The sequence below is a fragment of the Polistes dominula genome, unplaced genomic scaffold, assembly GCF_049000335.1.
Source record: "Polistes dominula isolate Pdom_NZ unplaced genomic scaffold, Pdom_raw_medaka contig_25, whole genome shotgun sequence".
Lineage (NCBI taxonomy): Eukaryota > Metazoa > Arthropoda > Insecta > Hymenoptera > Vespidae > Polistes > Polistes dominula.
Genome location: NW_028301094.1, coordinates 3,279,250 through 3,302,145, shown reverse-complemented (window position 1 = coordinate 3,302,145; position 22,896 = coordinate 3,279,250). Strand labels below are relative to the sequence as shown.

At 34.1% G+C, this 22,896-nt stretch overlaps 1 protein-coding gene across 9 annotated transcripts in view; it reads right to left on the bottom strand.

The window, feature by feature from the left end:
* Positions 1 to 22,076, bottom strand: part of Dscam2 (Down syndrome cell adhesion molecule 2) — an 87,905-nt gene extending 65,829 nt beyond the window's left edge. For 7 of the 9 annotated variants that reach the window (XM_015315768.2, XM_015315769.2, XM_015315771.2 and 4 more), the window contains exon 1: positions 21,069 to 22,072. In XM_015315768.2, the coding sequence (XP_015171254.1) occupies positions 21,069 to 21,096 (28 nt within the window). In that variant the 5' untranslated portion in view covers positions 21,097 to 22,072. Of the gene's footprint in view, positions 1 to 21,068 lie in introns of all 9 variants that reach the window. The other 2 variants (XM_089176543.1, XM_089176542.1) reach the window with 2 other exon arrangements.
* Positions 22,077 to 22,896: the final 820 nt, after the last annotated feature.

Sequence of the window (22,896 nt, the reverse complement as noted above, 5' to 3'; positions counted from 1 at the left end):
AATATCTCAGTGGTTTCATAATAATCATTCCTTGAGAATATCAATTTGAGATACCACGATTAGGAGATATCATTCAAAGATGAGTAAACTTGAAAATTAATCTTAATTCATTCGCCGTTGACTATTTACGATAAATTGTCTATAAAGTAATTTATGTTGTTTAAAAGAAAATTGATCAATAATACAAAAGCCATTTATTGAATTTGAATTCATTAGAATCAGCATTTCTCGTACGTCGATCTAGACTGTCTGGTTTTCACGGTAGACGACGACTACTTGGACGTGCGATACCTATCTCGATAATGTGCTGTACTACAGGCAATTGTGCGTTACGCGCTAGGTATGGGGGTTGTTCTGGTAGGGTTTTGCTGTCGTTGCTGCTGCTACTGCTGCTGCTGCTACTGCTGCTGCTGCTGCTGCTGCTGCTGCAGGGTACCTTAACTCCGGCAATTCGTAAAGCGCGCCAACGCGTTGGCGGCTTCTCCCTGGCGTCATTTCCGGCTGACACCGGTATTGTGCTGACTACATTGTCCCCGCGTGTATTCAATGAGACGGCCCGCGGCGACGAACACTGGGTGTATGGCTGGGGGTATCAGCCTGGCTGGGATGGGAGGGGGTGTGGAGATGTTACTGGAGGAGGAAGAGGAACAGGAAGAGGACTGTGCTTGCCTATGGTAGGATCGGGAGGATGGGTGGGTGGATGTGGAACAGTGATACTGCAACCGCTACAGGAGGAGTCAGCTTCTCTCTCTCTATTTATCTCTCTTTCTCTTTCTCTCTCTCTTTACCTCTATCTATCTATCTCCCTCTACGACTCGCATAAGCGAACGAGATTCCTTGGAACAATGAATTGTTCTGGAAGATGTCATTGTCCGATCGTTCTCGGGTCCTGTCGTCGTGTTTCGCACAGTAAACTCTCGCCCTTTTCGTCCCTCCCTTCTTCTTCCTCCTCCCTTTTCTATTTCTGTCATCATTTCATGGGTTTCTCCTTGCCCTTCCGTTTTCTCCTAAGCCTACCTGTCGTTCCCTTATTTTGTTGCTCGTCGAATCAAGGATATATGTACCTTTTATGAGTAGTTGTAGTAGTTTTCATCGTTGATGTGTCGTTTACATCACCGACCTTGTACTCAGACTAGCTTTTCAACTTTATTACTTTCCCAAAGTATATACGTGTTTACGACTATTACACATATCTAAAATAGTTATATATATGTCATATGTTCAGTTGCAGAGTGTCTAAGTGCCTCGAGTAATCACGACTATGCATTCGTAAATGACATCCATATAATGACACACGGCTGTCGATTTGAGAAGCATCGCGTTGTTTCTAACTAATATCCAGTTCATTAACATGAATATAATGCCACGATTTTTCATCCTTCATCTGATTGTTCCTCTCGTCGATATCACTGCTAATGAATTAATAACTCGACAAAGTTTACTAATTTTCATTTTCAGGAATACGTATTTGTTCTCGGTCATATATGTTTTTACTCTCATTAAATTTCCTACGTAATTATAATTATTATAACAGGTCATATAATATATTTGGTAATGTATATTATCATTTCTTATTATTATAATAAAATATTCACAATGGAATATTTAGACAATATAAAACAAAGTGCAATGTTTCATATATTATTTTCAAAATGAATAATAAGAATCTACCTTTGTTTTTATTATTGACAATTTCTTCATTGCATATATCATGATTTTAACGTAAAATTTGAAAGTAGAGTTTAATAAAGATTTGTACTTGATGTCCGTTAGTTGCTACTGTAAAATTTAGTACACCTACGTAACGAATATAAAATATATATATCCTTTTACATAACATTCCACGCAGATATGACATAATTATTATGCAATGTATCATTCGTAGATGTAACACTTCACAATTAATGAGCGTACAAATGTTAAAAAATATTACTTGGTATAATTGTTAAATACGATTTATGGTTATAAACGAGAATGAACGTATAGAGAAAACATAAATTACAGTTTAAATCGAAATCATTCTTCTTTGCCCGACTCATCGCATTAACCTTCGAGTCGAGACATGCTGAGTAAGATCGAAATTGTGAGAGAAAGCTTAACCATTACGAAAAAGTGGGTCATCGAAACAAGTAGGAGGGTGGGGTGGATTGGGGGGGGTCATTGCATCTCAGCGTGCAAACTGTTGCTGAGTTTCTTCTTCCGAAGAAGTTTATTTTTTTTTTTAACGATTGATCGAAGGTCTCGATACATCGATACATCGCTTTGTGCTTTAATATTTTATTTATTAGCATTTACCTTGATATTTATCTCGTGTGTTTCCTCACGAGATTTTCTTTTTTTTTCCCGTTTTGTTAGAGAACAATACATTCTTAACACAAGATCATAATTTAATATTTATTTCACGGTATTCATGATAAATAAATAAGCATAACAATAAAGAAAAATCCAAAATACGTCTCAATATAATAAAATGAATAAAAAGAATGAAATATACGACATACAAGTAAGAGAGTCTAGTCCTTCGATCGAGGAAGTTCCCGTCTCGAAAAATAAATTCGTTCATAACTCAATATTTTGACGGTACGCGTAGGATTGCGACAGGCTAGGTCGCAATCGAATCTGAAGTTAACTCAATTTCCGCTTTACCGAAGTCGACTGACTGGTTTTGCGTCCTATCTACGTGATTGCCTTCTACCACCACCGTCTTGACGTTCGTTCGTCCTTACTTTATCCAGTTTTGCTTTGACCGAGTAACGCGAATCGTTTTTTTAAGGATTCCAGTCGATTCTCCGTCGGTTCAAGTTGTGTTACTAAAATACGACGATGATGTTGAGTTGGATTGAGAGTAGAATGTACCTCGTTGAGAAGGGTAAAAGGAAGGAAGGAAGGAAGGAAGGAAGGAAGGAAAGAAGGATCGGTAGTAATATAGGATAGAATAAAAAAAAATAAAAGAAAAAAAAAGAAGAAGAAGAAGAAGAAGACGTGCTCCCAAGAGATGCGAAAGGGTGGCTGAAAGCAAACGATATTGCTCCTTCGTAGTCTGAAATGGTTGGTAAGAGACGTCAGTGTACCATATACCTCTTTCCTTTCCTATCCTTTCCTTCTCATCCTCTTAACCTTTTCCTAACCTTCCTTCGAGCTTCAACTCAAGGAGGAAGCGAGAAAATGGATAAAAAGATTACAAGAGTAAATACCCCGAGCGTGGCAAATCCGAAGAAACGTTGAACGGACCAACGCGAAGATAGAAATCTTTCGGCTCCCTTTCGACGAGTAAACAGAAAGTAGAATCCGCGATCTCATGGACGCGTCGAACTGTTGATCTCTCCAATATATAACCGAACCCCTGCCCCGAACTACCGAGGTTAAATCTCGGAAAGCGAATAATCGAGAGAGAGAGAGAGAAAAAAGTTTAAGTGAAACTCAAATACTTTCGAATACCCTTTTTTTTTCTTTTTTTCTTTTATACATTTTCCCTTTCTTGTTCGTGTCCATCGTTAAAACTTTCAAATAGAGTTGAAACACTATAAGTAAGGGAAAGGTATGAGTATTATAATTAATGTGCTTTATTATCCCCTCTTTCTTTTTTCTAATCTTTTTTATTTATTATTATTTATTATAATTGTAATATGTGTTCCCATAATTATGAAAGTAGTCTATGTCATCTATCTCTTGTTTCAAGATATTTAAAGAATTACATTTGAATACTAAATGAATTCTGTATAATATTGAAATAACAAACACCATCTAACGATTCAATATCGTGAAAATTATATTGAATTTATTTAATTTAAAATAATGTGATTGTAAAATAACTCTTTTTTTTTTTTTACTTAAATTTTAATTTAGACCACTTTAATAATTATGAGCATATATACATGCGAAGTTATTAATATCGATCCTCTTACTTTTAGGATTTATTCATCGGATTTTATTTTCCATTAGGAAATTTCTCTTTGAAATACGACAAATCCATCATAGTATCGTATTCTTAGAAATTTATATAGTGAGCTTACACGGTTTATTTTCCTTCGAGATCGGAGATTTGTAAGGGGATGAAAGAAAAAGAGAGAGAGAGAGAGAGAGAGATAGTAGGGGGTAGTAGGAAAACAACGAACGAACACAAAAGTCACTCTTGGTCTTCTCCTCGCTATTTCTTACGGTGAATCCCTAGAATTTATGAAATGTCTGGCGCGTTTCTTCGATTCCATTTGTCGAAACACAGGGGTAATAAAAAAAAATAATGCGATAAGATGAGCCATTGTATAAAATCTAATGACTATTATCGTTAATCAATTTTTCTATTCTCCATTTCTTTTTTGGTTGTATTGTACAAAAATATGATTTGAGATTAAATAAAAAGAATTAAAAAAACGTTGATGATGAATGATCGCAGTGATATTCCTATGATTTTTCTCTTTCTATATATATATATATATATATATATATATATATATATATATATATATATATTTCTTTTTATTTCTATTTTGAAGAAATTGATTCGATAGATATACCGTCTATCGTTGAAACCCGACCCCTTTTGAATTTGCCGAGGCGTTTGAAGTTGTGCATCGTTTCGCAAACGCGTTTATCCTCGCGAAGCTTCGATGATATCGTTCGTCCGCATGAACGTTTCGTCAAGAAGACTCGTCCTTTTGATGCACCCTACTACACTCTCTCTCTTTCTCTCTCTTCGTTATGCTAGGGGGAATGAAATGTCAGGATTAAGGGCCCGTATATTCTCCTATACGCTCGTCTGCCTAACATGCGTGCGAGACAGGTGCTTCGTTGAGGTCGACAAGAACTTTAAGGGGAGTAGAAAAAAAAAATTATTATTTCGAGAACTCTTTTCTCTTTTTCTTCGTCAAACTTGACGTTTAGTCTGACTCTAGAGAATTATATTTTTATTATGTTTTAGAAATATTGTGTATACTAACAAATAAGTAGAATATATGATTCGAAATGTTTACAACACATTAACGAGCTTCATAAATTTTGATTGATTCAGATAGTTACAGAGAGTTCTTGGTTGGTTGGTAGTCCAGTTTCCGTTTCGACATTTGCACGGAAAACGAGGGTGCGATTAGTCCAAAGCCCAGAAGGTATTATTTCCCATGGGCATTTATATCATGAATGTGACATTAGCGAACAAATGTGTTACGCAAGCTGTGCTGTGTTACCGCAAGAGACAGATTAGATGAATGAGAATCGTAATAAACGGTAAATGAGATAGAAAGAGGCAAGTATCGTTTCAATTCTAAGGTAGTGAGATTGAGATACAAGAAAGAAAGATAAAGAGATAGAGAGATAGATAAATTCCCAAGTGCACCCTCTCTCTTCTTTCCTTTACCCTGAGAGACATGTGCGATAGGTCGAGTGGAAAGACAAGAAGACTAGTGAGAGAAACAAAGAAAAAGATAAGGAAACAAAATAAGAGAGAGAGAGAGAGAGATGGTTGGTATCGAATTTGTGTCGTATTTACACGAGGAAAACGTTCTAACGCCTTCCTTCCGCTCGGTTCAAAGTTACGCTCGTGTAATTTCACCGAATGGTTTGCAAGACAAATATCGTCGATTTGTTTTACGAGCTAGTAAATATAACGAATTATGAGTTACGTGTTTCCTCTCAGATTGTCCTCTTCCTTTCGCACCATCTGAGAGAATAATTTTTCATTGTGAAAGAAAAAAAGGTAGAAATAAACATACATTATAACATATAACGATTATTCTTGAATTATTCATCTGTGTGTTATCTTGTCTTTCTTTTAAATAAAAACAAAATCAATATCTTAGTTAAATTTTCCGTGATTATATTATATATTTATTATTTATCATTTATATATTTAAATAAAAATTTATATATAAATATATACATATAATTATATATAAATACATAAAAATATGTATTATATTTATATTTATTATATATTAAAATACATTTATGCTGCGTTATTTGTTTTTTCTACAACAACGATCGTTCGGTTGCTTATCGCACCGCTTAGCAGTGCCTTTGTCATCGACACCCGCTTGATAAAGCAAATCTAACATATCTATTATTATTATTATTATTATTATTATTATTAATTGGTATTAGGAACTCGAAAGTTCATTGCTGCAGATACAAAATCCCGCCAGTGTTCTCGTCCCTGAACGCGACCCCTCCATTTGTGATCTTCGTATAGCCTATTTCTTTAAAATTCCGAAATAATATTGTCCTCCCATCTACGTCTCGGTCTACCTAGTGGTCTTTTCCTGTTCTGTATATCTATCAGTATTTTATTCCTCCCCCATGCTCGCCACGTGACCTGCCTACTTTAATCGAGGTAATTTGATGACGTTAATGATGTCCGATTTGTTGTACAGTCGGTGTACTTCTACATTATGAAGTTTTCTCCATTCGCCCATTTCCTCATCGCGTTTTGGACCGAAGATTTTACGAACAACTTTATTCTCGAAGATCCTAAATTTCTTTTCATCCTGTAACGTAAGCGAACACGTTTCGCTACCATAAAGGACTACCAATAGGATGATTGTTCTGTATATTTTGATTTGTTCCTAGACAGCAACCGTAAGCTGAGTAATTTATTGAAATTGCCTAAATTGATTCTTTTCTTAAGTTCTTCGTTTATTTCGTCTAACATATGTATGACGCAATAAATTTAATATTTCAACAATCTTATTTAGCGATGCACACTGAGGCATCGCTTTCCAAAAATTTGTATTAAATTACAGACAGAGTGAGTAAGTAAGAGAGAAAGAGAGAAGAAGATAGAGGTAGTATTCAAAGATACGAACATATTTAAATTATTACTCCGCACATTTTGCGAATCGTCCGCCCACGTTCGAATTCATCGTCCGAAGATCGAGGAGGAAAACGAAGAGATGGTTGGTTGGGTTGGTAGGGGGATGGGATACTGACTATTCCGTAATTTCGAAAGAGAGAAAGAGAGAGAGGAGAGAGAGGAGAGGCGTCGTCGTGCTTTGAATACTGATCGAGCGTAAATTTTGCAGCTTGACTATGGAACCGTTCGAAAACGGAACGATCCCCGAGGTCGGCGAGCGTAACGACTCTTTTCGTTGGGCGCGACAGGTGAGGGTACCCTCATATCTCATTCACGGTTCGAGTCTGGATTTAAAGTTACGCCCGGTGTGCTGTGCAAATAGAGAGTGGTAGGGTAAGGGAAAGGAAGGGAACGGAAAAAAAGGGAAGGAAAGGGAAGAGGAGAAGAGCAAAAGAAGAGAAGAGAGAGGTTCGAAGAGAGGTAGTCGGAAGCTGACTAGAAAGAGAGGTAATGAGAGGGAGGGTCAGAGAGGGAAGAGTGACAGGAAAAGGGTGGGTCGTTCGAGAGGGCAAGGCGAAACCACGAGCCATCGACCCTAGAGTCAGGTTCGAGCTCGTTATACTCTCTCTCTCTCTCTTTCTCTCTCCTCTCCTACAGGATGCACCCAAGTACACACACGCAAAAACACACACAAACATAATACACACACACGTATGCAAACATATATATATTTTCGTACACATATACTCGTCTTTCTCTCCGTATCTCCGTACACAGTTTAGAACGAGACGTGATAGAAGAGAAGAGAGAGAAAGAGAGAGAGAGAGAGAGAGAGAGAGAGAGGCCACATTCGCCGCATGCATACACCGCGTGTACCCACAGAGAACGCGTTTCGTGACGGTGAATGTGCTAGCGTGGTACCGCCCCGACGACCAACGACGTATATCGTGCAGTTGCAACCAACGTTGCGATATATTTATAAAGGATAGAAGAAGATAGAAAGCTGCAAGATAGATAAATAGAGAGAGAGAGAGAGAGAGAGAGAGAGAGAGATAGGGTGAACGAAAAAGAGGAATTGTTCAAAAAAAAAGTTTTACTCTTTCTCGCTGTTTTGACCGTCCCTTGTTTTTTCTGCCGGAGGACACAAAAAGCACGGTACGTCAAAAGCAACCTGCTACCACGATTTCCGTTCTCAACCTAAAACTCCATCCCTTTTCGTTTCTTTTTTTTTATTCTTTTTGTTTGCTTTCTCTCTCTCTCTCTCTCTCTCTCTCTCTCTCTCTCATCTCTCTAACATTTTTTAATTTGTCTTTTCTATTTTGTTTTGAAAAAACAAAAAAATTGTATTTGTTACTATACCATTCGAAATATTTAAAATATCTGTTTCTGTACAATTTACATGTTTATCAAAGAGTTCGATAAGTTTTACGTTATTTATTTATCTGCTTCACTTGCTGTTATGTAGAAACTCGTAACCAGTTAACCGTTATTAATAATATAGAGAATGTTATGGGATATCAATATGGTTTATTATATAAACACATATGACACGTCAAATTCAAATATTGGCTATGACCATTTAGTGTTATCTTTTAATTAGCTTACATATGCGAGTACAAATGTATACGTTTTAATCGTAACACTGGCTCGTGTTAATTTTCCATCGCGATTCCAATGAAATTATTATGCAATTTTAATCGTTAGCAATTTTTTTCAAATTGTTTAAAATTATTACTGTCATATCGAAAGAAAATATCGTAAATAAAATTTAACAATAATCTTAAATAGTCATCGATTTGTTTTTTTTTTATTATTTTCATCGTTAAAGTCAGATGTACATTTAATAAAAAAATTTAATTTTAAATTTATGATGTTACAAACGAATTTTTTAATCGATTAATTGGTACTAGGTCTAGTGTGTATGTGTTATAAAAAAATAAAAAATATATAATGTATGTCTTATCAATACATAACCAAAAAGACTCGGAACATTGATAATCGAGTTGCTAATTTAATCCTTTGAGTGCTGAATACTTTTAACTGAAATGTTTTGTAGGAACGGAATAATTTATTATTAACTAGATTATAATAATAAATTATATTTAATAATTAAAGTTTTTGTTTCTGAATATAATTTAATTAATTAATATGAACATTACATTATATTACATTAATATTAACAAACACGTATATGCGTCGATAGACCACTCTGGTAATTTTTACCAAACGCATATATGCGTCCATAGCACTCTAAGGGTTTAATGAAACGTTCAGAAAGACCAAAACAATATGTTCTGATTTTTTTCACTTGTCCAACTTCCCTATCATATAAAGTTTGTATATATTTTATTTTGTGGATGCAAAAAACAACTAATTGAATTATATTTAAAAAAGTTCATGAAAGACAATATAAATAAAAAAAAAAAAAGAAAGAAAGAAAGAAAGAGGGTAGGGAATTTTAATGTGAATGATAGAATAAAGTCAAGCGTACATTTACAAAAAAAAACCTCTCGAGAGATCTCTCGTTTGCCTAAGTCAACGGAAAAAAAGGGGGAGTAGAGAATGTATGGATCATAGTCACTATTGATGCTATCGGAACGATGCTCTTACATAAGTACATCTTCTTCACTTACGAGGCCTTTTATAAAATCGACCATGAAGATCGATCGATGGATGGATAGTCGATCTCTCTCTTTTTTATCTTTTGCTCTCGTAGGAGACACAAGTTGTTCTGGTCTTTAACGTCATAGCACAGAGAAACAAAGCATCCTCGTGTTGGTATCATATTCGGTCGAAATCAAGCTAGAACTTCTCAAACAAGCGTTCGTATTTCATCGAAGAATGATGGTGTTCATTTTTAAATCTGTCAAAAAGAAGAGAGAGAGAGAGAGAGAGAGAGAGAGAGAAAGAGTGGGTAAAAAGAAAGGGTGGATAGATGGATTACGAGTATAGTACGTTGTTATCGGAGTAGTATGGCATGAATATTAAAAGACGTAAGGTTCATACAGTGCGTTGGTAAGAAGAAGGGCCCAAGAGAAGAAAAGAAAAGAAAAGAAAAAGAAAAGGAGAGAAAATAGAAAAGCTTGTCTCTTTACTTCGTCACTCATAGTCATCGTCATCGTCATATATAGAGGACAAGTTATGCCCATATTCCAGATGGAACACTCACTCATCGTAGTAGGAGTACTATATATGTACTAGCTCGTAAAAAAAATCTTTTACCGAGCTTGTTTCCGGAGCTTGGAATTTCCAGCAGGTTAACGAACGAGGAGTCTCTTCCTTTTTACGACGAATAAACTCGTGTCTTTTCGATGAACGAGGAGGGAACGATCTCTCTTTCTCTCTCATTCACTCACTCTTCCCTCTCATTCTACTTTCTAGTAGCTCGTCGTTCGGATAAGGGGCCGAACGAATGGTAAGGGGTTAATGGATATCGAGCGAGTCATGCCAGACCTCTCTTCATGCTTTCCATCTCGTTCTTTTTTTTTTCTTTCTTTCTTTCTCGATGATTTTCCTTCCCTTCTCTTCTCTTTCTTTCTTTCTTTCTTTCTTTCTTCCTTTCTTTATTTTTCTTCATTCTCTAATCCTTCCCAGTACTTCTCCATTTTCTCGCAAGACCATGAATAAAAAAAAAAGAAAAAAAAAGGAATATAGCTCGCCGATACCAGAATGTCTTTATCGACATCGTGATTATTCGTTACAAACGATAAAAATCCAAACGATTATCCCCCCACCCCTACTCCCACCCCCGCCTCACCCTTTTTTTCGTTTCTTTTTTTTTGTTTGTTTTGCTTTTTTTGTTTTTTTTTCTTTTGCTTTTTTTTTTCCTCTATTTTTTCGCATCGTTTATTCGCATAAAGAGTTCTTCCAATTTTTTTTTTTATTCCCCCGGAAATTGTTCTGAGAGATTTTTAAACGCACCACAATCGCTTAGTAGTTGTTCATTTGTTCTTTTCTCATTTTCTTTTTTTTTTTTTTTTATTCGTTTTTAAGAAAGAGTAAGTAGTATGTCGTTGAAATTTTGCTCGAGACTCGAAATAGCTTAGTTCGTGGAATAATTATCGTCGAAATACTTAATGATTTGCAATGGGAAAATAGTTTGATAAAAGTTTATTAAACGTAGAGAAGAAATCCGTACGAGTCTACAAATTGAATACGTTGTTTTTTTCTTCTTCTTTCGATTCTGGATCATTTTGAGAAGGTAAAGTATGCAGATTCAAAAGTCCTGATTAATACTACCCTTCAATTATTACGATGAGAATTTTGTGAAATATAGTTTCGATGTATAGTATCGTTCAAAAAGTAGTTACGTATATACAGTAAGGAGCATGACTGAACTAATAAAAAAATCACTAGTTTTGTATAAATCTTTATTTATTGCTAAGAATGTAAAAGAATATTAAAAAATGAACATTATAGTAAGTTTTATTACAATTAGAAGTAACATTAGAAATTTTTTCAATAATTAATTTCTCTTCGTTTAGCACTGACAAACAAAATGGATTTACTCGGTTTTGCACCAAATCTAATATTTAGCAATATTTAACCCTTTGCACTCGAAGTTATATTTTTCATTTCATATATTACGAACAACTGACAAAGCAATTTCAATAGAAAAAAATCATCATATTCACGTATTATAAATAAATGAAATATGTGTAATTAAAAGAAAAGTCATAGTTGATATGTTCTAGACTGAATTGAAATTTTTTCAGTTTTCATTTCTTTTTTATTGTCTCTGTAGCGGAGCCGTCGAGTGCAATGGGTTAATATATTTTTTATTTTTAATATCTATATATTTAAATATAATATATATGTGAAGGAAATCCTTATTGACATTATTATCACGTATAATGAGAAACTTCTCATCCCTAGTTATCGTTCATACATTTCAAGTCTCATATCTCCGTGAAATATTAAGACAATCTATAAATTTCAATTTCCTTTTCAAGGGAAAGGGTAGTAAGGGGGCTAATCAATTTTCTTACTTCGATAATCGATAAATGCTAATATCAATTTCCGTCGTACGTCTTCAATTTTACGACGAATATCTAATCGTAAAACGTAACGTTTGAAAATGTTGAAATTTCTTTATTATTTTTTATCAACAGTTATCATCCCTCTATCAAGAATTTCGTTCATTTTACGAGTGTGAGAATTTGATTTCATCGTTGACCGTAGAGGTTGGGTAAAACTTAACGACTAGAAACAACGAATTGTTTTGCAATTTTTTCGAATTATTTTCTCACTTGCGAATTAGATCGTTTGATTCGATTTAACGATATAATTTTTTTTTTCTCTCTACTGTGAACAAATATGACGAATTATTTATTTATCAAAGCATCCATTATCCAGTAACGTTTGTGCTGCTGCTATTGCTGTACTTCTTGATTCATTTAAACTTATTCAACAAAGCTATTTACCGAGATAATTAAAGTACCCCTATACATATAACGCTTATTTTACAACGAAACTTTTGTAAACACATTTATCATGGATTTATTTAATAGCTAATAATGGTAACGAGCACTCATATCATCGATGTGCGTATTATAATACATACAAATAATTCGATGATGCTAATAAACAAAATTGTAAAACATATATTGACGTCATCATTTTTTCTTTCATTTTGTTTTTTTTTTCGTTCTATTTACTTTCAGAATGTATATATATATATTGGTTTAAATATATTGTCGAAGCGTGAATCGAAATTGGTACGATTGAAAAGAAAGTTCGTCCCATTTTAGAAAAGTAATAGTCCTTCTCTCTCTCTCTCTCTCTTTCTCTTTCTCCTTCTCTTTCTTCTCTAGTTGAAAAGTTTCTTTGAGTAAACTTTGCATAACAATTGAAATGCGTCTTACTCTTTTTTTACTCCATCTTTCTCTCAAAATACATTCTGTTAGAAAACTATTTAATTATGCCAAGTCGAAATTCTACAAGTTATCAACATTGTTTCTGCCCCAACCCCCACCCCCACCCCCACCCCCTTTCCTTTCTTGTTAGGAAGAGATGACGGCATCGAATTCGTTATACGTTTTTGCTTGATGAATTATTGTCCCAACAACTTTGTATGTACGTATACATGTATGTTTTTGTATGTACAGTGAGTAGTATTCCTTAAAATAGTTAACACTTTTATGTGCTCTCACTAGGGTTTTGCTTGAAAATAATTGATATATTGTGTTTAAGATGAGAACAAAATTTTTTAATAAATACATTATTATATGTTAATTACATATTTAATGAATTTAATAATAATAATAATAATAATTGAATAAAATGAATTTAAATTGAAAGCTTTTCTAACGAGTGAGAGAACCAACACGTGAGATTTTTAATAATGGGTGTTTTTCGTAAATTACTTTTGTATTTATTTAAATCACTTGTTATAAATAAAATTGTTGTAAATAAAAATCAAAATATGCAACATATAGTATATTATATGAAATAATTATTTTATACGAACGCCCACGTACTATTTTTCTTCGAATTAATTTATCAAACTTAGATTTCATTTAAATAACTTGTTATTAATAAAAATCAAAATATTATATCATATAATATATTATATGAAATAATTATTTTATACGAACACATAGTTGTCTTCGAATTAATTCATTCAATTTAGGTTACATTGTAAATGAATTTGACTTTCACGATGAATATTACTTGATCGTTGAAATACTATTTTTAAGATAATTAAAAAAGATTGTTGAAGAAGAGAAGAAGAATGTATTATTAATTATAAGATATAAATAGATATAGTTTCAAAAGATACAAATCTACAGTATCAAATCATTGAGATAATAATTACTAATAGATAATTACACACTATTATTTTCTATCCCTTTTTTTTTTTGTTGAGTTGTTCCTATAGCAAATGAATAAAAAGAGAAGTAATTGGTGATCGTGAATGATGTCGAAGGTTGGGTTGACGTTCGAGAGTACGAGTAAGTATAAAACGTGTACGAGGCTGCTGATTGTAGTAACCCGGTGGTGCTTTAAAGCTGACGATGAAAGGCGATCTCGACGAATAAAAATAAACGCTTCGACAACGATTCACTTCGTTCTCGACCAACTGCCGTGCTATCGTCGTCCACTAAAGAGAAAGAAAGAATGAGAAAGAGTGAGAGAGAGTGAGAGTGTGTGAGAGAGAGAGAGAAATGTTTTTAAAGAGGGACGACCGATTCACTAGAAAATGGAGTCTGCGTTACGTTTCGAAGGGCACAAGGTCGTTTTCTTCTTTGCTTCTTTCACCGTCGATCGTCGATCTTTCCTGTTCTCTCGCCACCACCATCACCAACACCCCCTCCTCTTTCTCTCTCGATTACTCTTTTTCTGGCATTTACACGTTCTTTCTCCCAGGAAATTGCTCTTTCTTTCTTTCTTTCTTTCTTTATTTTACTTTATCGCCCGTGAAAACGTGAGAGACCACCAGAGATCGCGAAATCTTAATTCACAATGTATACTTGAAAAATGATGAAATGGTTTGCTCTTTCTTTTCTTTTCTTTTTATTACTGTTAAGTTTTCTGTGGTTATGTTATATATATATAAAGAAAACCATGTCGGTTTTAGAGTGCTTTTCTTTAGTATATTTAATTTAGTATTTATATTATATGTAACACTAGAAATTACAACTAGCGATAGTAAAGTAATACTTATTTTTAATTATAATATATTTATATTTTAATTACATTTTACTATATTAGTATTTATTATTTATAATTATATAAATAATTATATAATATTATTATTATTTTTATATATTATAAAAGTATATTCATATATATTATCAAATTATATATAAAATTATATAATAATTATATAAATAATTATATACAATATAATTATATTAACTATATTTTAATTAAAATAATAATTATATTAATAGATTAATAATTTAAATAGTATAGTAATACTTATTTACTTAGTAAAGTAATAAAGGCTAATTATAAGATAAAGACTTTAATTGTTGTTTCTTGTTTTGTTATTAATGATAGTGAATCTTTTGTTAATTCTTTAAATGTTGTAAATATTGTAGATAAAAAACTTGGTTTTTTTTAGAACAACGCAACTTAGTCTTTATTTCTAAAGCCAATATATCAAAGATCCAAAAACCAATTAGAAACTTATTATATATATTTATTTATTATTATTATTATTATTATTTATATGCCGTGCCTTTGTCATCGACACCCGTTAGATAAAACAAATCTAACATACATAATTATGATGCAATAAATTTAATATTTAAACAATTATTATTTCGTAATCTTTCGATACTCTTTTATATCTTAAATTGAAAATTTCATATATAATGAATGTATGCAAGTGAGCTATGGTTGTATGTGTGAAAAGAATAATTTTTATTTATTTGTTTGTTTAGAGACACTCCAAAGAATTGTTAAGAAAAAAATCGACAATTATTTCGTACAAATAGTACAAAAAAAAAATAGAAATTATAATACATCCAACAGACTAAAAGTTCATCTCATATGAATTTAAAAAATACAATGTTCCTACATCAGAATAAACTATAATTTTTTATTTAAAGTTATATGAAGTAGTATTCATGTTTATTTACAGAACTGTAGTAGGCATAACTTTTATATAATTGAATTACAAAAAAGAAGTTTTAACAAATTGCGTTAAATTGCTATGTTTGTTCATCCAAACAGAAAGATAATACAGAGGATGTAGCAATGATTAATTTAGTACTCGTACAGTTTCTTCCATGATTATTATAAATATGATATTAGGAAAAGGTATATTTAAGTTAGAAATTTTCAAAGAAAATTTTCTCGAAAACGAAACCTTTGAAAATGTTATTTCTATTTTTTGATTTATTCTAACATATAGGATAATTCTCTATGTGTGTGTAGTTATACTCGGTATAAAGTGAATTCATATATAGGAAAAGAAAGGTTTGTCGTGTGGAAAAAGACAAAGCTTTTCTTCGAACGATAAAGTATGAGATTCGCCGAAAGGAAGATAGGTAGATACTTCATAGAAAGGAAGTTTTCAGACAAACGCTGAGATAGAAGTAGAAGAAGAAGAAGAAGAAGAAGCAGAGTTTCAAATGGACTAAGAACGATATTCGTGAAAATGTAAAAGGAAAACCTAAAAAAGATCGTACTACTCTTTTACGATGCTAGTGCAACGTGAAACTTAGAAAATGTTTCTTTTTTCGTTTTCTCATTTCTTTTTATATATTTTTCTGTATTTCTTTCTTTCTTCCTTTACGTTCGTCGTTTGTAATCGCTCGTCTCTGGACAATCCAATTCGACTATGAGAGGAAAAGTTATTAAATTTTACGATACATACGAATAATATGCGATCTTGATACTCCACGAACATTTTCCATTTCTTCGTGAACATAACAAAAACCTTTAGTTGTGACGATTCAAGAATAAAATGGAAAATAAGAAAATGATTTTATTACAAAAGCAAGACAAAATTTATATGACATTCATATACCGTAAAAAGTGAATTTTCTTCATAAATTTCACAAAGATTTTAGAAAATCATAACGCGTTATTAACAATCCTTTTCAAATTCACGACTAATGTAAGTTTCTACTCGTTAGATGCTTGCTCGTTGTGTTTAAATTCGCAAAACTAAGACAGGGTACGAAGAAAACGGTAGATGAAATTCTCTCCAGGTATAACACTTGCAATCATTTGTTTTCTCTCTATTTCATTCACCCTCTTTAACCTTCCTCCCCCCACCCCTTTTCATCCTTTTCCGTTCCGTCACCGTCGTAGTGTGTTTTGTTACTCGAGACTGCGATGTATCTAAATCGCTTTTCCACGAGTTTCCGCTCGTGCAGTCGACTATTCATCGTCTTCCTTTGTGTATCGCGTAGTTCCCATCTGAAGGCTAGCTCACAGTGAAAAGTTACTTTTCTTCGAAACCATTAGACAAGTTTCTCAAGTTGTTGCTGAATTTTTCTCCTTTCCGTTTCCCCTTTACCTTTTTAACCGTCTCTATCTTGAATCTACAATAGTCGATCCTAAAAATACGATTGAAATTTGGGCAAATCGATATAAACGTTCAAGTTGTGTTGTGTTGTGAAAACCGATCGATAAAATAAAAGCAAAAAATTTGAATGAAAATAGGGTGTTTCAAGATCATCGAAGGAAATGAATGTAAATGCTAGAAAGATGGATGAAAATCGAAGTATTATGTTATATATATATAATACATTGTGTATATCCACGTTTGTATATACATGAATGAATTTCTAGGACGCAAGTTATCCTTTTTCTTATCCACCTTTTACCCATTTGTTTACTTCATTTTTTTAGACTAGCTTTAAACACAGCCTTCCCTTGTGTTTCACGAAGATCGGTTCATACTTCGACTCGAACTGGCTACGAATCAGTTTTCCTCGAGTTTATATTCATAACGAATAAATTATTCTGCGGACTGATGGTACTGGGAGAGCCCATCGGGATGGATATATGTATATATTATATAATATGTAATATATGTATATATATATACATACATATATATGTCGTATATATGGAGGCTCGTCACGTCACCTCGCATTATCCACATAATCGGACTACGTGCCAACGCGAAAGCTCGCGTTTCTGTCGTTCCATCTTTTCCTCTATCCTTTCACGACCATCCCCCCTCTCCTATTTTTCCACCCCCACTTTTTTCTCCACTTTTCTCTTTATCCATTTTTTCTTTTCCTTTTCCCTGTCATTTTGTCTCCTTTCTGTTCTTCGTTTAACTCTTCGACCGAGCGTATCCTTCGATTCCCTTCCTCCCACCCTTTTACCCTTCTTCTTTTCATTTCCGATCACCCCGTACCCCGAGAAATAAATCTGTTTCACGGGACGATAATTTTCAACGTGAAATGAATCCGAGTAGGGGGACACTTTTTATACTTTCGTTTTAAGATTTCGAAGCACGTATGCTCAAGTTGGTCCGTTTTCTTTTTTTTTTTTTTTCGAGATTATTTCTTTTTCGGGGAGTACTTTACAAGTTCGACGAGATTATTGCAACTTTGTCTCTTTGATAAAAAGATTTTTTTTTAAATTTTATTGATGATAATTATCGAAAACTGACACACGACATCATCTAAATATTATTTTATAAAATATAAGTATTTCTAATTATTATTACATCTTATTATAATATAATAATATTATATTTTATATTACTTAAAATATATTGTATATATTATATAATATATAATAATATAATATGTAATAATAATATTATATATCCTAATTTATATTTTATATTATATCTTAATATAATAATAATATATATTATTATTAATATATCTTAATTATCATTTTTCAATATATAAATTAGTTTAAAGCGCATAAAAGTTAAGTTGAATTCAAGTTTTTGTTTTTTTTCGAGTAGAAATTTGATTACTTATTTATATTAATTATTATTATTATTATTATTATATCAGAGTTATTACAGTAAGAAAACAAGTTTATTTTTAACATTAATTTATTTTATTTTCTCTAATAAAATTAATATCATCTTTCCAATATTCTTACAATCCAATAACTTTTTATCGTTACTTATAATTTGTCAACATGTCGTTTTAAATTTCGTACGACTATTATTAATCTCCCGTTTTTAAGTGTCGTAATGGGAATGAAGAAACTACCTTCTCCCTTTCGAAATTAGGCGAGGCATTGTGTGTGTATGTGTGTGTGTGTGTGTTTCACATACAAGCTATTCAATTTTAAAAGGATGATATAGCTAGACGACCTAAAAAACTTACGGATATGATGGGCGCGTTAAAAGAGCGCGAATGGTTCGTCCACTCGACGCTAATTCTCTTCGTTTCATCATTTCTCTTCTATCCCCCAGCCCTACCCCAACCCGTTCTATCCCAATCCTTTACAAAAGCACGTAGACCGAAGGTTTACTTAGCTATTAAAATATTCCATTAACGCGCTCACCTAACTCGTGGAACTGGAGAGCATGTACCAGGAGGATAAGAAGAAGAAGAAGAAGAAGAAGAGGAAAAGGAAGATACGGGGAGGGGGGGGGGATGAAGTACGAAATTGGCACGAAAGGAAACGTTGCAAAAGGAGCTTGCTTATTAAGGATACCTACCTGCTGCACCACCTCGTGAAGGAAACGTCGCTTAAATTTCAGAACGTCGTTTCACGAAATACTCCGTCGTTATCGTTAATACTAGCCCCCCCTTCCACCCCGATGAGATTAAAGGCTTCCGAGATTTGAGAGATGTCGAGTCTGAATTGTTCGCAATTAGTGATACGAACTCAGTTGAGATTTATCTCTGTCTCTTTCTTTTTTAAATCTTTTTTTCCTATTTCTCTCTCTCTCTCTCTTTTTCCGTCGCCTTCAATTCTTTCCCCCTTCCCTTCTCCCAAGTCCAAGCAGCTCTGATTTCTTCTGTACTCTCAGACCTGACTTGAGTTTCTTTAAGAAGAATTCGAAAGAGAAAAACTCCGCTGTTAGGAACGGTAGCTTTCTTAACTGAAAGCTCGAAGATCTTAACAAGAAAGCTTCTTAGACGCGTCTTGCGATCGTTTATTGGTTGGTTGTTTTTTTTTTTTTATTGTTCTAAAGACCGACCAATCGACCCTTTTCCAATGGGAAGAAGGAGAAGGTCTACTACGACCACTACGTATATAATTTATCGTCGGCGTAAAGGTGCAACAACAACAGAATGCTTTCTTCCAACTCCTTTGATACCCCCTTCTTTATTTTTTTTGTCTTTCTTCTCTTTTCTTTTTATTTCTCGTAACGAGCCCTTCCCTACGAAAGCGTTAATTGATCCGAACGAAGAAAGGTGGCTACCATGGGTCTTTCGTTCGTTCTTACGTAGACGGTATTTAAAATATTCATTCTCTTTATCTTTTCAAATCTAATGACGCGGTTTATATTTGACTCCGAAAGAAAATAAACGCTTGTTTGCTTACCTACACTACACTACCTTATCCTACCTTTATTTCGTGATAATTAAGTAATCGATTTATATATATATATATAATATAAAGTTTTTTTAATTTAGCTTGTATTTATTTTTTCTTTTATTTAACTTTTCACCGTGAAATATTTAACGACGCTAATAGTCGTCAGGTGTCTCGATGAAATGTATAAATAGATATCCAATTGTGATATCTCTTTTTCTCTCTCTTAAATTCAATGAACATAGTCCGGTTATTTTTCACAAAAATCGTTTACGAGAATTAGTTGATAGATAACAATCGAATATTTTGTGTTCTTTAATTTTACCTGTTGTTAACACGTGTCATATTCAATGGAATACGATATAACTCGTTTATATATATATATATATATATATATATATATATATTTATTATTAGACATTTGTCAAATATTATTTTTCGATATTTTAACGATAAGTATCGTAAAGTTTTCGTAAAATAAAATATGTCGATTTACTAGGTTGGTTGCCTTTATTTCACAAATTAGATTTTCACGAACGTGTCACGCGTGTTCGGTGTTATCTCGTTTCCAGTATGCGCTCGAGCGAAACTTTTAGGAACACTATCGCACGTAACTGAGAAACACACGGACGACGTTTCTCACTTTCTATCGCGTTTCACAAGCTCGCAAAAGTTGAACCAAAGCGCAAAGCTTTGTTGTATCTCCCCCTGGTTCCTTTTCGACGTATGCTTAAAAGGGTACGTTATTTGTTGTAATTTGTTACATTTAAAACGATATCAAACTGCTTTGCAACTTCACTGTTTGTTTTTCCATACAATTCGATTCAAAGTTATAACAACTTATTATAATTTTCAAATATGAAATTTATAATTATTCTATGATACATAAATATATATATTTATTTCGATTTTACTCGTGAGAATCTGATAAAAGATTTTTGAAAATTGTGTGACGTTACGGGATGCCGTCAAGCTTAAAATAGTTTCGACGTATTCCATCTATCATGCAAACAAAACCGACAAGTACGAATTCCAAAACGGAAAGTATTTCTCTCCTTCCCTCTATCTATCTATCTATCTATCTATATATATATATCTATCTATCTACCTATCTATCTATCTTTCTCTCGTTCACATAGAATTTCGGTAGGATTGGGTCATTGATTCGGCAGGAATTTGATACTCGCGTGGTATAGGAAACGATCGATGCACGTTGCAAAAGCCTCATCGCGCGATCCCATAATACGAAATGCATACACAGATAGTTAATTTTCCGTAAAAGTATAATAATTTGACGTTAAATGTAAACAAACAGTACTGTACGTGATTGAAAGGAAATATAATGTAGTACAAAACTTACCAGCTAATATTAAGAATCGGGCCATCATCCTTCTTAAGTTCCTGTTATTGGATTTGACTGATTAACTTTGTTATTTTCCTTCTTCCCTCCCTTTTCCTTTTGATAGTCTTTCTTCGAATTGATTCCAAACGAAACAGGTTCCAATCAAGCTGATATTTTGACTCTCCACTCTATCACGACGACACCAGCGTGATGATCACCACCAATGGGAAAACCTTGTCCATTTGTCTTATAATAGTTCACTCCCAAAATAATTTCATTTCTATTTCGAGAGTAGAAGAAAAATTCGAGAATTGTCGTGAATAATACGACGACATTGACGAAATGACGTTGAATGAATCCGAGCACGGACGCAGAGTATCTCGGAGAGTATCATCCGGCCGTGATGGAACACGCACGCGGGACCGATTACGGGATCGTATATAGGCGCGATATTATCTCGAGATCGAACTAAATTCACGACAGTTAAAACAACGTGTCGTTTAAATCAATGAGAAAAATGATACAAAATCAAAGATTTTTTAACGAAAAAGAAGAAAAATAAAAAAGAAAAAAACCAATTAATCTCTTCGAAAATAATAAACTTCTTTGCAGTTTCCACTTTCGTATCGTGCCTTTCAATGGGAGTTCAAAAAATGGCACGCGTAACGTCGGACCACGGTTCTTGCACGACAACACGGAGAAATGATAGAAGAAAAAATTCACGTTGTACATAAACCCCGGCGAGAAGACGCGACGTGAAAGAAACCGAGAATGAACGTACGAACGACGATCAAACGCGTGCGAGAAAGATAACGAAAGTACGGATAAGGAAAGATTAAATGAAAGAGAGAGAGAGAAAGAGAGAGAGAAAGAAAGAAAAATATAAAGATAGAAAGAGAGAAAGAGAGAGAGAGAGGGTAAAGGAGAGTGGATTCTCACGGTGTGCGAGAGAAAACACGGCGCGCGTCCACCCTCGCGAAAGTCTTTGGCCTCCGGCACCGCCGGCCACGACTGATCCGCGCCGGGAAAGCCCCGCGAGTGTTAGGGGCGCATGCGTCCAATCGTATCCCCTCTCCAACCTTTGCTATCCTTCTTCAACCCCATCTGCGAACACCCTCTACCCTCTTTCACTATACCTGTTTCTGTCTATCTCTCGGTACCTATACCCAACAGAGCGTCACCTTCTTTCGTATGGAGAAGGGGTTCCTAGCGAAGAAGGGGTGAGTTCAGAGTGAACAGAAGAGAAGAGAAGAGAAGAATGAAAGGGAGGAGGACGTGCGCGGTCGTTGCACGCACCCTCCTCAACTCTCTATCTCTTTCTTTCTCTCTGCATATCTCTCTCTCTTTTTCTTTTCCTCTCGGAGTTAGAGGAACCCTTCGGCTGACTTTCCGAGATGGATGCGTGCCTCCCGTAAGCGTGGATCGCGTGCGCGCCCGCCAAATCGTTTCGCGAATACATGTGTGCTCGCTTCCTTTTCTATCCTACCAGTTTTTCTCTCTCCCTCTCATATCTATGTACTCCCTTTCGCGTTCATTTTCGAGAGGAAACTTTTCGTCGATCCTACACAACCGCCTCGTCGAGCTACCGATGTTTTTTTTTCTCCGGTCTTTCTTTTTACGTTTTGTTGTTGTTTTTTCTTTTTAGTTAGAAAGAAAAGCAAGGATAGTGTAACTGAGAGAGAAGGGTAGGTCGTTCCGGGCGCGTTGAACCGCCCGTACTTTTTTTTAGGGTGGGTCAGGGAACTTGCGAAGGACCGAGCATGTACTCGGTGGAAGAGGTGGAAAGGTCGCGATCGTTCATCGGTTAAAGGTACTACCCCTTCCTTCCTCTGACTATTTCGTTTGT